Source organism: Leuciscus leuciscus (assembly GCF_965113295.1).
Source record: "Leuciscus leuciscus genome assembly, chromosome: 4".
NCBI classification, from domain to species: Eukaryota; Metazoa; Chordata; class Actinopteri; order Cypriniformes; family Leuciscidae; genus Leuciscus; species Leuciscus leuciscus.
In genome coordinates, this window is record NC_138728.1 from 26,090,684 (window position 1) to 26,104,112 (window position 13,429).

Below are 13,429 nucleotides of genomic sequence, written 5' to 3' on the forward strand. Positions count from 1 at the left end.
GGCAATTCATGACAGACCCATTTGGGCCCCACCTGCTTAAAGGGGTTTAAAATGGGCTTGCACCCGGGATCCACACGGGGGCCAGCCATGGATGCCCAGATGGGTTTTAAGTGGGATCTGTAAGGGTCTTATGTGGGTCTTAACTGAGCAATTCATGTCAGATCCATTTGGGGCCCACCAGTCTGAAGGGGTTTAAAGTGGGCTTGCACCCGGGATCCACATGGGGGCCAGCCGTGGATGCCCAGGTGGGTTTTAAGTGGTATTTGTAAGGGTCTTATGTGGGTCTTAACCGGGCAATTCATGACAGACCCATTTGGGCCCCACCTGCCCAAAGGGGTTTAAAGTGGGTTTGCACCCGGGATCCACATGGGGGCCAGCCATGGATGCCCAGGTGGGTTTTAAGTGGGATCTGTAAGGGTCTTATATGGGTCTTAACCGGGCAATTTGTGTCAGACCCATTTGGGGCCCACCTGCCTAAAGGGGTTTAAAGTGGGCTTGCACCAGGATTCAACCGTGAATGCCCATATGGGCTTAAAGTGGGCTCTGTAAGGATCTTATGTTGGTCCTAACTGGGCAATTCATGCAAGGTAAGCCCAACCATTCATTTAAGGAAACAATCTAAGAAAAATTTAAAACGAAGAATGAATGTAAGTATAAGATAAAATACAAGACACTTGATGCTTTGAACTGCAAGAAATATATTAAATTGAACAACAAAAATTATCTTTAAAAAACAATGTCACAACATACGGTAAACCAAAAAAGATATTTTTAAAAAATCTCTGAAAAAAAACCCCTCCAAAAATACAATACAAAATACACTCATTATATAATACATTGAACAACAAACATAATCTTTAACAATTTAAATTTTACAACGTACCGGTAAATAAATTTTTTTTTTTTTTTTTTTTTTTAATGTCTGAAAAAAAGAAAACAAAACATCTCTCCAAAAAATACATCCAAAACAGTCATGGCGTTTGTGTTGTCAATGTTTTTTCTCTTAGGGCTCTTGCAGCCCTCTCCCCGCCACGGTCACGTGCGCCTGTGAACCATTTCCCCAGTGCCATTTCCACATCCTTTCGGTTCACATTCTGAGTTATAGCGTTACTCTTCAGTGCACCTAAAAACAAGGGAGCATAAGTCAATTTAGCAAGGTTCTTTTTTGCTACAACTTGCAACTCTTCAAATCATTCATTCAAGTAACACATTTCCACATGTGGTAAGCTAAAATGTTACCCCTAGGGTGACATTTACCATGGAGTTTTATGCCAACCTATAACCCTTTTTCCATTGCATGTTGAAATTTAGCCTCAACTACTTCCAGCCACAGCCTTGGATGAAATCAACTGAAGATAAAATACATTACATCTCTCAAGATCTGATTAAACAACTCCACAAACAACATTACCAGCTTCACTTATTACAAACAACATTACCAGCTTCACTTATTACTAACCATGGTTAGTCTGACAGACTTTATTTCTGTCAGACATCTACAGAAGTTCGTATTAAGAATTAAGAAGAGGCTTAGATGTTGATTACTTATTTGAAAGTAATAGTTTGATTTGATGTTACCATTGTGGCGATCAGTGTGTGCTTTAGTCAGGCTCTTGACGTTTTAACATTTGTTTTTCTCAGGCAGCTGTGTCTGTTTGTTATGGTGAGAACAGCAAGAGAAAATATAATCAGATGCTGTAAGCTGATTGATGATAAGAATATAATCATCATATATTGGCTTAACTCATTGATATTATGTGGGAGGTTTATACGGGTAGTATGTTATTAATTCTGTTTTATTGTTGTGATTCTACAGCATTCTGAATGCATCATACGAAACTTATCCATGGCTCCAAGAATGCATTGCACCATTGAAGCATGTCACCATTGTTGAGATTCATATGCTGATTCTTGATGTCTGTGTGCGAGTAAAACTCACAGGAGCCCAAAATATGTAAATGGTGTGTTATAAATCGTTTGATGTTCTGACTAAATTCTATTATTCCCTTGCTGTAGAATCACAACAATAAAACAGAATGAATAACATACTACCTATATAAACCTTACACATAATCAGTCAAAAGTCCTGGGCCCCATTCCAAGTAGAAGGTTTAACAAATTGTAAAACCAACACCGATCTCTGAGCTGATTTACCCTGCAAACAAAAACCCTAGGTTGTTCTTGTGTCCGCAGCCTAAGGAAAACTATCATCAATGGAGCTCGGATACAGCGATTCACCATGACAACGAGGGAGAAAAGGACATGTTGCAGCCATTTTTTCATCGGATGTGTCACAAGAAATGCCAAACCGCTGCGGCGCAAGATAGAATGCTCGTTACTTTATTGCATTTACATTCCTACACTTGACTAGGCTATTTCAAATAGCCTAGTCAAGTGATAAACAGCTGTAAATGTATTTATGGAAAAGGTCAAACATTCTTTAGACACTCATCCTGTTGTCGGTGCTGTTTTTCTAGATCTGAAAAGGGCATTTGATTCTGTCAATCATCAGATGCTCCTGTCTAGATTAACAAATTTCAATTTTTCCGATCAAGCTATCAGCTGGATGAACTCGTATTTAGCCAATAGAATACACTGTGTCTCAATTGACAACATTAAATCTCCCTATTTAGAATGTCCAGTAGGTGTTCCTCAAGGTTCCATACTTGCACCTATTCTTTTTTCTTTATACATCAACGACCTGCCTACAGTATGCCAAAACATCAATATTTTAATGTATGCAGATGATGCAGTAATTTTTACACATGCAAAAACTGTTCAAGAAGCTTCTCAGTCACTTACATCTGTACTGAGCCGTGTACAGGAATGGCTCAGTAAATCATGTCTACTACTGAACCCTAAAAAAACTGTTTGTATGATGTTTTCTAAGCGGCAGATTAATATGACTCGTTCAAATATATTTTTAAACCGAGAAGAACTACAGATTGTATACGAATTCAAATACCTTGGCATTGTATTAGATCCAACACTGTCTTTTAAAAATCATATAAAAAACGTATCAAAAATTGTTAAATTTAATCTTGCAAACTTTAGATATATTAGACCATCTCTGTCACATAAAGTAGCCAAAATGTTTCTTCACTCTATGATCTTTTCTCATATTGAATATGGTTTTACAAACTGGTCACTCACAAACGCCACAACGCTCAAAAAAATGGAGTCACTCTTCAAACAAGCTCTAAAGGTTTTAGATCGGAAACCACTTTCATATCATCACTGTTTAATATTACAAAAATATAACCTACTAAGCTTTGCAAATTTCTTAAAGCTCAAATATGCATGTGCTATATATAAGATCTTACATGGCCTTGCCCCACCCCCACTAAGTGATTACATTAAAGTGAAAACAACGGGTGGAGGCAGAAGTGTAACCAGGGCCTGCACGAGAGGTGACTGTGTGGTGCCTCACAGACGTACAGTATTCGGACAATATGTACTATCAATTAAGGGGACAGAGATCTGGAACAAATTACCGGTTGCTGTGAGAGAAAGTCCGACTTTCCCCAGTTTTAAGAACCAACTTAAACAATGGCTTAAAATAAATCAAGTATGTGCCCACTAATGATAATTGTTGTAATTTAGATAAATGGGTACGGTTCATTGTATCATTTTATTCGTGTATGTATGTATACCAAACTAGATCCAGCACTTTGCAGCATCTAATAGCACTTTAAGAAATTGATAATGCACTTAATGCACTTTGAGTAGCACTTTATTGTGTATGTGTATATGTGTGTGTTCGTCATATGAGTATGCCATATTAGATGCCCTGTCTGCTAGTTGCGGCATTTTTTTTATATGTGGTTGTTAATTGTAGTGTCTTTTAAATTAAGTCGAATCATGTTTAAATTAGTTGTTTAGCTGTGTCACTAGGTATTGTTGATGACCTCACTTGGGACTACAAATGTAAAATAGCCTGGGGGCTAACTTTGGCATATGTACGTCGCTGAAAAGCTATGTTCATTCGTATGCATTGTCCCATTCAAATAAATAAATAAATAAATAAATAAATACAGGGAAACTGTTTCAAATGTGAGAATTCCACTGTTGTGTAGGCTAAATGCAATCCCACTGTGTTCAGGCATAATAGGTAGCAGTTGAAAATGAAATATTTTAAAATATTCTGCTTGACATTCATATTTGGTGACAACTTCAGGTTTGTGAAACTTCACAAGAACGCAGATTTTAGTAGACCTGTGATTGTGAGTACTCTCACCCTTCAGTACTCTTTTGGACAGGGTGACCAGGCAGCTGGATTCAGTGCACCCTCACACCAGGATTTTATTTATGGACTTTTCCTCTGCTTTTAATACTATACACACAGACACACTATTGCACCGTCTGGTGGAGCTTCAGGTCCATCCAGCACTGATTTTATGGATTAAGTTTTTTTTTACAGAATAGCAGGTTTTAGTAAATGGTTTTAAATCCAGTAAGCTGTTTTTAAACTCAGGACTCCCACAAGGTTGTGTTTTATCTCCCATTCTCTTCTCTGTCCATCTCTTGCAGCAGTGAAGGAATGACTCTTTAAATATGCAGACAACATGGCCTTAGTAGCCCATCTGACAGGTGCCAATGCACTGTCTGACTACCATCAGGCAGTTAGCAATCTGGCCAGGACTTTTAAGGCAAGTTTCCTCGAGCTCAACATTGGAAAGACCAAGGAACTGTGTTGTGGTAGCAGAGGAACACTTACCACGACACAAACACAGCTTTTCCAGCCGATCAGCATTTATGGCCAACCTGTAGAACAGGTCAAATCTTTTAGATACCTCGGAACAGAAATAGACGGATCCCTCTCTTTCTCCGAACACACAAAATATGTGTACAAGAAGGCCCAGCAGCGCCTCCACCCGAGAAAGCTCAGGACTTTTAATGTCAGCAAGGACATTTTAACCACAGTCTACACATCACTGATAGAATCCACTCTCATATTTAACATCTCTTCTTGGTACAATGCACTCACCACTAAATACAAAACAAACCTCACACGAATAATAACACAGGCTGGCAAAATAATTGGCTCCCCCTAAACCCCCCTATCAGATATTTACACTCACTCAGTACTTAGGAAAGCCACCACCATCACACAAGACCCCACCCACCCTCTTCACCAATCCTTTCAGTTACTGCCATCAGGTCGCCGTTACAAGGTCCCACTAGCCCGTAAAAATGTTTATAAGAAGTCCTTCATTCCCACGGCCATCACTAAGTTGAATATTCTGAAACCAGCACCTTAACTCCGACCTGTGTTCATTGTTGTTGTTGTCTGGTTATTGTTGTTTGTTACTGTGTACCACTGTGTGGCTATTGTAGTGAGTGTATTTGTTTTCTCTTTTTTTCAAATCTATATATTGTTGAGCCTGTCGAAGACAAATTTCTGTCACTTGTGACAGACAATAAAGTTTTTCTTATCTTATCTCTCCAAGACCATGAATGTCGTTTTAAAAAGTTAACATTTTTGATTTTGACTGCCTTAGTCTTAAACTAATCTTATCGAAGAGTCTATGGAGGGGCTCTTACTTCCGTTACTAAATGCCATCGGAACGTCACAATGACGTAGGTCCAAAATGGGTCTATAGGCCTACATTTTATTCGCCAGTGATTTAGGTAGGAGACCTGCACACAGTATAGGCCTACACAATGTTGCTAAAGTGTTGACGGGCCCCCCTTAGAAACAATTAAAGTATCACTGGACTAGTTCAGTTCACTTACACATTTTTGAATTTTTTAAACACAGTGTATTGGAGAAAAGTTGTAGTATACTTCAAAGATAAGACTAACTGTTAAAGTGTGGATTTTGCAGAGAACAATTCTTGAAGTTGATTTTTCGGCCATTAAGGCAAATTAATGTAATAATTCAAGTCATAAATTTGGCATATTTTGACAAGACACGAAAATGGGCACTACACTCATGCCAGTAGAACGAAACCTACCAAATTTGAGATCGATTGGGCGAGTGGTTAGAGAGTTGCATGTGGAACAGACCAGTGGTTATAAGGCTGAAATTGTCCTTAATGTTATGTTAAAATGTTGATAATCTCCAACTAAATTGTGTTTTGATAAACTACTGTATCATTTAACTTTGGATAAATAAAAGAAGGGCCAAAGACAAGTTTCATTGAGCAATTAAAAAACTGAATTTACCATAGAAAACTTCAAAAAGACGCAGATCTTTGAAGCACAGCTTGCCCATCCGTCCGGTCACGTTGTACTGCCGTTGCAGTTCTGGCACCATCAGGAACTTCATCATCCTCCTAGTGGCATCTTCAAGTGAGGAACCCCCTATGTCTGCAACCATGGCAACCTTAAGAGTATACAGTAATAGAGCACAGTACATTTAAAGTCACAGGATCAGAAAACACCATATTAAGTCAGTAAATATCATAAAATATTCTCTGTCCCCATTACATAGCCAAACACCCCGCTTTAAACCTGGCATCCTTATTTTTGGCATGTCAATAATAATAATAATAATAATAATAAAGTGTTAAACCAATTATGTGCTTGATAGCATAAAATACCAGTTCCCTAAAACCTACAAGACTGGCATTGTGAATATGGCCTATAGACCGTAGTCTATAGGCCATATTCACAATGCCAGTCTTCCCTTTTCAGCATAGAGCTTCACAGCCAAACTGCCTCAAGGGGGTGATCTACTACAGAATGACCATGATTATGTCCATGGGGAAATGAAGACATTTTCCATCAAGCATAATTTTGTGTAGAAGTCCACCCTCAATATTTTTGACTGGAAGTTATTTTGGCATTTTCCAGTAGGGGTGTGCCAAAAAGTCGATAAAGATCTTGATACGACACGTGACGATTCGATTAAGATTCTTAAACTCTGGATAATCGACCATGAATAGCCTATATGACAAACACGCGGAGCAAAAATAACAGGTGGAACCAACAATCTCATTACCTCAATCACTACGTAGTTTATATTAGAGATTTTTCAGGTTCAACAGCAGACAAAAGCCAGAAGAGGGTGCTGGCCACATAAATATTTTTTAGGTTATTGTATATTGTTCTCATGTGTGTCAAGTTGTACAAGACTGTGTTTTGTAAGTAATGATATAATATTTCATTCATAATTTTTGTTTTATGCACTTAAAAGTATTGAATATAAAAATCGAAAATCGCATCGCAATATTTGTCAGAAAAACTGCAATTAGGTCAAAATTGTGCACCCCGCCAAACGCTATGGCGATTTCAATCAGTAGTCATGTAATGTTGAAGTCTTGTACGACTATATTGTTTGTGATCCCTACCTAGTGCCTACCACACTTCTTTTACACCAGTCAAATTGGTGGAAATCGGAGGATTACCAGTCAGCGACGACAATATTGTTGTTGAACCCCAACAACAATATTGTCGTCGCTGACTGGTAATCCTCCGGTTATTGAGGGGGTGGGTTGCTGAGTGAAAATATCACCGTGGGTCCTCAATCCTGCGTTCGGAAAAATGCCTATTATAACACGGGAGTCAATGGGCAAATCAGCATTGTTTTCCCCAATATGGTGCACGTGGCGGGGGCGCGAGCAAGGCTGTTGGGGCGTATCCAATTTTGCCGACTGTAGCTATACAAGTATAATGGTCTTAATAACTTGTCTATTTAGCTAAGTACTGTTTTGCTGAAGACAATTACCATCAGATTTGAAATTAAGATTAGTCAATGCAGCAGTGAACTGATGTTCAAGTATACTTAAGTCTCTTCCGTATTGGGACTACATGTAGGTGAAAAATGTTAAGTTGTAGCAGACATGGTTGATTTGAAGCAACCTGGCATGGGACTTGAACTCTGCAAAGTTTAGTGATTCATTATGCATGGGAAGGATTTTGTCAGAAGAAAGAAAAAGAAAACACAGGAAAACAATAGGATCTGGCCCCCAAAAACTTACCACTGCAGACATGAATTCAGGGTCTGAGAGCTTCTCATTCATGGCGATAACGTCCTCAACGTTGGCCAGGGGGAAAACAGCACCATCCGGTATCGCCATGACTGGCATGGAATCTTTTTTGAGCAGTGTGTTTAGCATCTGCCCATGCAGCTTCAGTGTGTCCTTCACTTCTTCTAGCAATGTCACTAGTGTGATGAACATTGCTCCATCAATTTTTTGGGGGGCTAAACTTTGGCCACGCAGTAACTGGGCTGCTCTGTGGCCAGGAGACGGGGTGGGGCTGCCGCCAAGTAGGCTCATGCTGAGGCCACTTGTGGGGGACCCACAGGGGTTTCTCGGGGTCAGACTCTGTCTTGCTGGGCTGACCCTGGTTACCTATACAATTTGGAAGCAGAAACTTTGACTTTAAGGAACATTTCAATACCTCTAAACGAAAACAAAAAAACTAATACAAATACTGAAATGGCAGATCTACAAGCTCATAATGCATTGTAACATAAGGCGTTGTGAACTTGCTCACCCTCTCAGAAACGTTGGGGCTGCGGGATCCCTGGGACCTGCTCCGCCACCCGGAAACGTGAGGGCTGCTTAGTCCCCTCTGGGACACACAAGGGCTGCGGCTTCCCCTCTGGGACACATGAGGGCTGCGACTTCTTCTCTGGGACACACGAGGGCTGCGGCTTCTTCTCTGGGACACACGAGGGCTGCAGCTTCTTCTCTGGGACACACAAGGGCTGCGGCTTTCCCTATGAGACACATGAGGGCTGCTGAGTCCTCTCTGGGACACACGAGGGCTGCGGCTTTCCCTCTGGGACACATGAGGGCTGCGGCTTCCCCTCTGGGACACACAAGGGCTGCGGCTTCCCCTATGAGACACATGAGGGCTGCTGAGTCCCCTCGGGGACACATGAGGGCTGCGGCTTCCCCTCTGGGACACACAAGGGCTGCGGCTTCCCCTATGAGACACATGAGGGCTGCTGAGTCCCCTCTGGGACACATGAGGGCTGCGGCTTCTCCTCTGCACAATATGAAAGCAGAAGTACAGCATTAACACCATTTCAATATCCTAAGAGGAAGAAATACCAGTAAACACTGCAGCAAATTAAAAACACAACACTACCATTAAATAACTAGACCAACACATCATAGGTCAAAGACCAGGGTCGTGTAGCGCAATGTCAGTAGTTAATGGTGATTTGCAGGGTTTGCGGCTAGATTGGCTTAATCGGATTGATGCTGACTTCTGTGCTGCAGGGAACATTGTTCTGTCTCAGCTTAGGATACTTAGACTAGCCTACTTTTTTACATGTCACCAAAGGCTGTTGCAGCGCTTTAGAAGTTAAGGAGCTTTATGATTCTGCAGAAATATAGGCTACATTGTCAAAATACAAATTGCAGCAATTTATCCATCGTGTAGGTTGCTTGTAATTAAATCATACAAGTCTGCAGATTCACATTTCAATAACTATCGGCTTTCATTGGAAGATTAGGCTACTGAAATCGAGTTTGCCTTTTAACAGAGCTAAGGATCTTTATCATTGGGCGACAAAACGTAGCCTAGGCCAATGGTTCTTATCCTAGGGATTGCGACCCCCAAGGGGGTTGCAAGACGTTTCCGATGGGTCGCGAGATGCTCTCCATGTATATTGTTGAGAAAAGAGCAAGAGAAAATGAAGATTTGAATAAGGTGTCTTAAAATATTAATGTCTTACAATATAGCCTACTGAATGAACGAAACAGCATTTCAGAATTTTCTGTCTGACACTATAAACAATTGAATGCAAAGAGACCATTTATCTTATCGTAGGCGACGTTTTCAGCATGTGATATTTCCCCTCTGTGACAGAATGCTGCAGATTCACCTTAATTTGTGAATGGATAAGCTATTCTCTGACAAAAAAGTTTTAAGAACCACTGGCTAGGCGATATGCGGGCAATCACTCGAAAGTCAATGGATGGGTCAGTGCATTAATTAAATAAAAAATTTATTAAATCCTGACCATATAGCCTAGTATATCTACATTTCTCATTGAAGGAGGGACATTTTCACTTCTCCTTTTGTAGGCCAATATACCTATTGTAGGTCTTGTTTCACTTAATCACTTCACACACTTAATCACTAACCCTGTTTTTTGTCCGGGCTTCACCTGCACCCCACATTTTCTTAGACACAAACGCCTCGGGAGGAGTAGGTGGCAAGACATCTCCCTCAATGTCCGTTTCCTCCTCACTGGAAGCCAGCAGGGGTTTTGGTGCTCTATATTCAGTTAAAAGCATACATTTAAACTTTTACAATAGAATACACTGAAAAAAGCAGTTAGAGGTGTTTGTTATGCCCCTTTTCCCCTGCACATTTTCGTAACGGCTCCGCACGGCACGCTTTATTTGTGTTTTCACTGGGGGGAGACCCGGGACCCGTTACGATTTTTCGCACCCGTTTCAGAGGTGGCTCTAACCGTGCTGAACCAACACAAAACGTGACGTAACAGGCTGCTGTCCACTGATTGGTTAGAGAAAATAAGCGCGACGAAACACACAAACAAGGAAGTGAGAGAGAGGCAGAGGAGTTGATGACAAGTCCAGATGAGCGGTGTAAAATTAATCTTAGAAGTGGAGAAGTACAGGGAGTTGTATGATCCCCAGCACATGTTCTACAAGGACAACAGCTGATCAGAAGCGCTTGCCGACCATCGCGGAGAAATCATGTCTGGTGTAAACAGGGGGGCAGCAGATCGAGCGTGATTTTAGCGAGCGCGCCATGTGTGTAAAACACAACAGAACACACAACACAACAGCCTCGCCTCTTCTAAATGTTCCTGGCTCTGTCTTTTGGCGTTTTCGCTGACTACAAGCCACAGAGCAAACAACAGCAGCAGTAACGCCTCTAATGCCTTCATTGTTGTGTTTACTTTACTGACCACGGCGTGACAGTACATATGCCGTCTAATAAAAACAACGTCACAGCAGTGTCGCCACGCCAACTACACCCACTTCCAGGTCGTAACGACACTACCTTCTGTATGGAAACAAAAACCGTCCTGGTTGTCCAAAGCGTGTGGTGCTGTACCGTGCCATACCGTGCCGTACCGTGATGTACCGTGTGGCAGTGGAAAAGCGGCATAAGAGGCATACTGATCTAGTTTTGGACTCTAAAATATTGGCATCAATATTGCTTTTTATGATTTATTCCCACCGAAAGGAGTTTTTTATACTGTATGTGGCTCAAGGAATTTTTCTAACAACTGCCATATTTGACGTAAATGAAAAATGGAAATTAAAGGGAAAGGAAAAGTTTTTTTGAACCTGGACCTTATTTTTAGCACGAAATAAGTTCATAAACTCACCCGGAGAAGTTTGGAGTCACCTGATGTCGTTCGCAAGAAATTTACATCCATCTCAATGAGTGCTATTCCAGCAAAACGGTAGAGGTCAGGGCCAGTAACATTACAGCCTAAATAAAACATTATCAGTAACAACACGTCTTCTTTTCACCAATATGTAGTTATACATTGCTAGTGCTATCCCTCGTTGACTTTGGAGCAGCTTGGTTGTCTTCCAGGGCTTTTAAAAAAATTCAGCAAACAAGCCTAAGGTTAGTTCTAGATAGCTTTGGGTTGACAGAAGACGTCGATGACGTCACTTCCACAAAATTGTGCACAATTGAAGATGTCCAACATATCCTCAAAATCGGATATTCTGCTATATTGTACTAGCAGTAGCAAGTTAGCAGGCCATTGGATGTAGTGTACAAGGCTGAAATAAAATAATCATGTGGTGGCAAACAGCAATGACGTCATCGGCTCGTATTGACAAATCTTTTTTTAAATGCCTGGATGACAAACAAGCTGTTCTGAAGTCATCGAGGGATAGCACTGGCAATGCATAACTACATACTGGTGAAAAGAAGATGTTTTGTCACTGATAATGTTTTATTTAGGCTTACTGGCCCCAACCTCTAACGTTTTGCTGGAATGACATGGATCTAAATATCTCCAGAAGGACAAAAAGTCACTCCAAACTTCCCCGGGTAAGTTTATGAAAGAAACATGCTAGAAACAAGGTTTAAAAAAACAGTAGATTAAAAAAACAGTACTTTTCCTTTAATGCCAGAAATTCTGCAACGTTAATTATATAACATTATATAACATTATATATTCTGTGTATTACATTACCTCCTTTTTCGCCTTGCAGGCAAATCATCACCATCTGTCTGTATGTCAGACGTTGCCTCCGCTTTTTTACATTTTTTGCGAGCAGCCTCGAAAGTGTCTTAATAACAAAAGGAAACAGGGTATTAGTATGCAATCTATACTGACCGTGATAAAAAAATCTTTTTGGTATTTGCACCTATAAATAATCTCAAATGCCTGGAGTTGAGTAAACATGAAAAAATATTGTTTACCATTTATGATGACTGATGTTGGTTCAGAAAAAGACAATTGAATATAGAAATCACAATTTTACAGCCTAAATTTGAAAAGTACATTATTGGCACTTATAGAAATTGATGCCTTATTGACATTGAGCTAGATAGATGACAGACAGAGTATTTGTCAAATTCAGAAAAGAACCTCTTACCTGCCCATCCAAGTACCCTGATGGAGTATTTCGGCCACGATTCCTCTGGCTTCTGTCGGTCCTTCACAGCCTTGGTTACATTACGGCCTGATGGCCAGAAACACTCATTTTGTTCTTCGGTCATCCAACATGTTGGAATTATATCCACCACAGACTGGCCATCATGGGTCTCGCCAATAAACTCGACAACACAGAACAGGGGCATGCTGCAAAGTTCATAATGGTTACTGATTGTGTAATTGGACAAATGCAACAGCTCCATCCTGCAAGGGCAGAAGTATTAGTCTCTCAGTTAAATCTGTGACCGACACACCGTGCAGCTGGTGAGACAGCCGTGTCACTGTTCTAATCCCCACACACGTTGACTCAATAGGGTAGTTGTAAAAGCTGCCTTCTTTTTCATAAAACTGACAGACTGCGTACATACCCCCTGATACCAACTCAACAATGTTCCGCACCACAGCAACTTTGCCCTTAACATTAAAACAATTGCTGCCTTCACGACGAGAAATGATATTGCCCTCGTGTCTGTACTTCATGTACTGCATGCGGACAGGAACATCAGGGAGAGTCGGACCTGAGAAATGTGGTTGTAGAGGCTTATTTGCCCTCTCTTTTCCACTTTTAAGGGAGAGTGAACGCTGCTTTTCACTGAGACGTCTTACGAGTTGTTGAACTGCGCCTTGGGGCCGTCTCACTAGCCGCTTCATAGTCCCCAGATGGTTTTCGAAAGGGAAACATGACACGTTGTCTAGGGCACCAAAGTTTCTGGCATCATCAGCAAGATGGATGAGTGAGTGAGTGTTATAGACTAGCTGCTCTGATCCATATATCTGTCCAAAATTTGTCACATAACATTTCAGTAGCTTGTCTGCATATTCACAGTGCTCAGAGCACAAGGCTGGACTGAGAAGTATCCTCATTGC

General features: G+C 40.9%; 1 protein-coding gene across 1 annotated transcript; it reads right to left on the reverse strand.

Annotated features, from left to right (window-relative positions):
• Positions 1–279: 279 nt before the first annotated feature.
• Positions 280–12,708, reverse strand: LOC309496364 (uncharacterized protein; the record flags this gene model as incomplete). The annotated part of the gene is made up of 7 exons (XM_082166358.1): positions 280–1,123; positions 6,169–6,328; positions 7,926–8,300; positions 8,446–8,943; positions 10,050–10,182; positions 12,098–12,194; positions 12,504–12,708. 7 exons carry the CDS (start codon positions 12,706–12,708, stop codon positions 972–974), a joined length of 1,620 nt encoding a protein of 539 aa, XP_082022484.1. The 3' UTR covers positions 280–971.
• Positions 12,709–13,429: the final 721 nt, after the last annotated feature.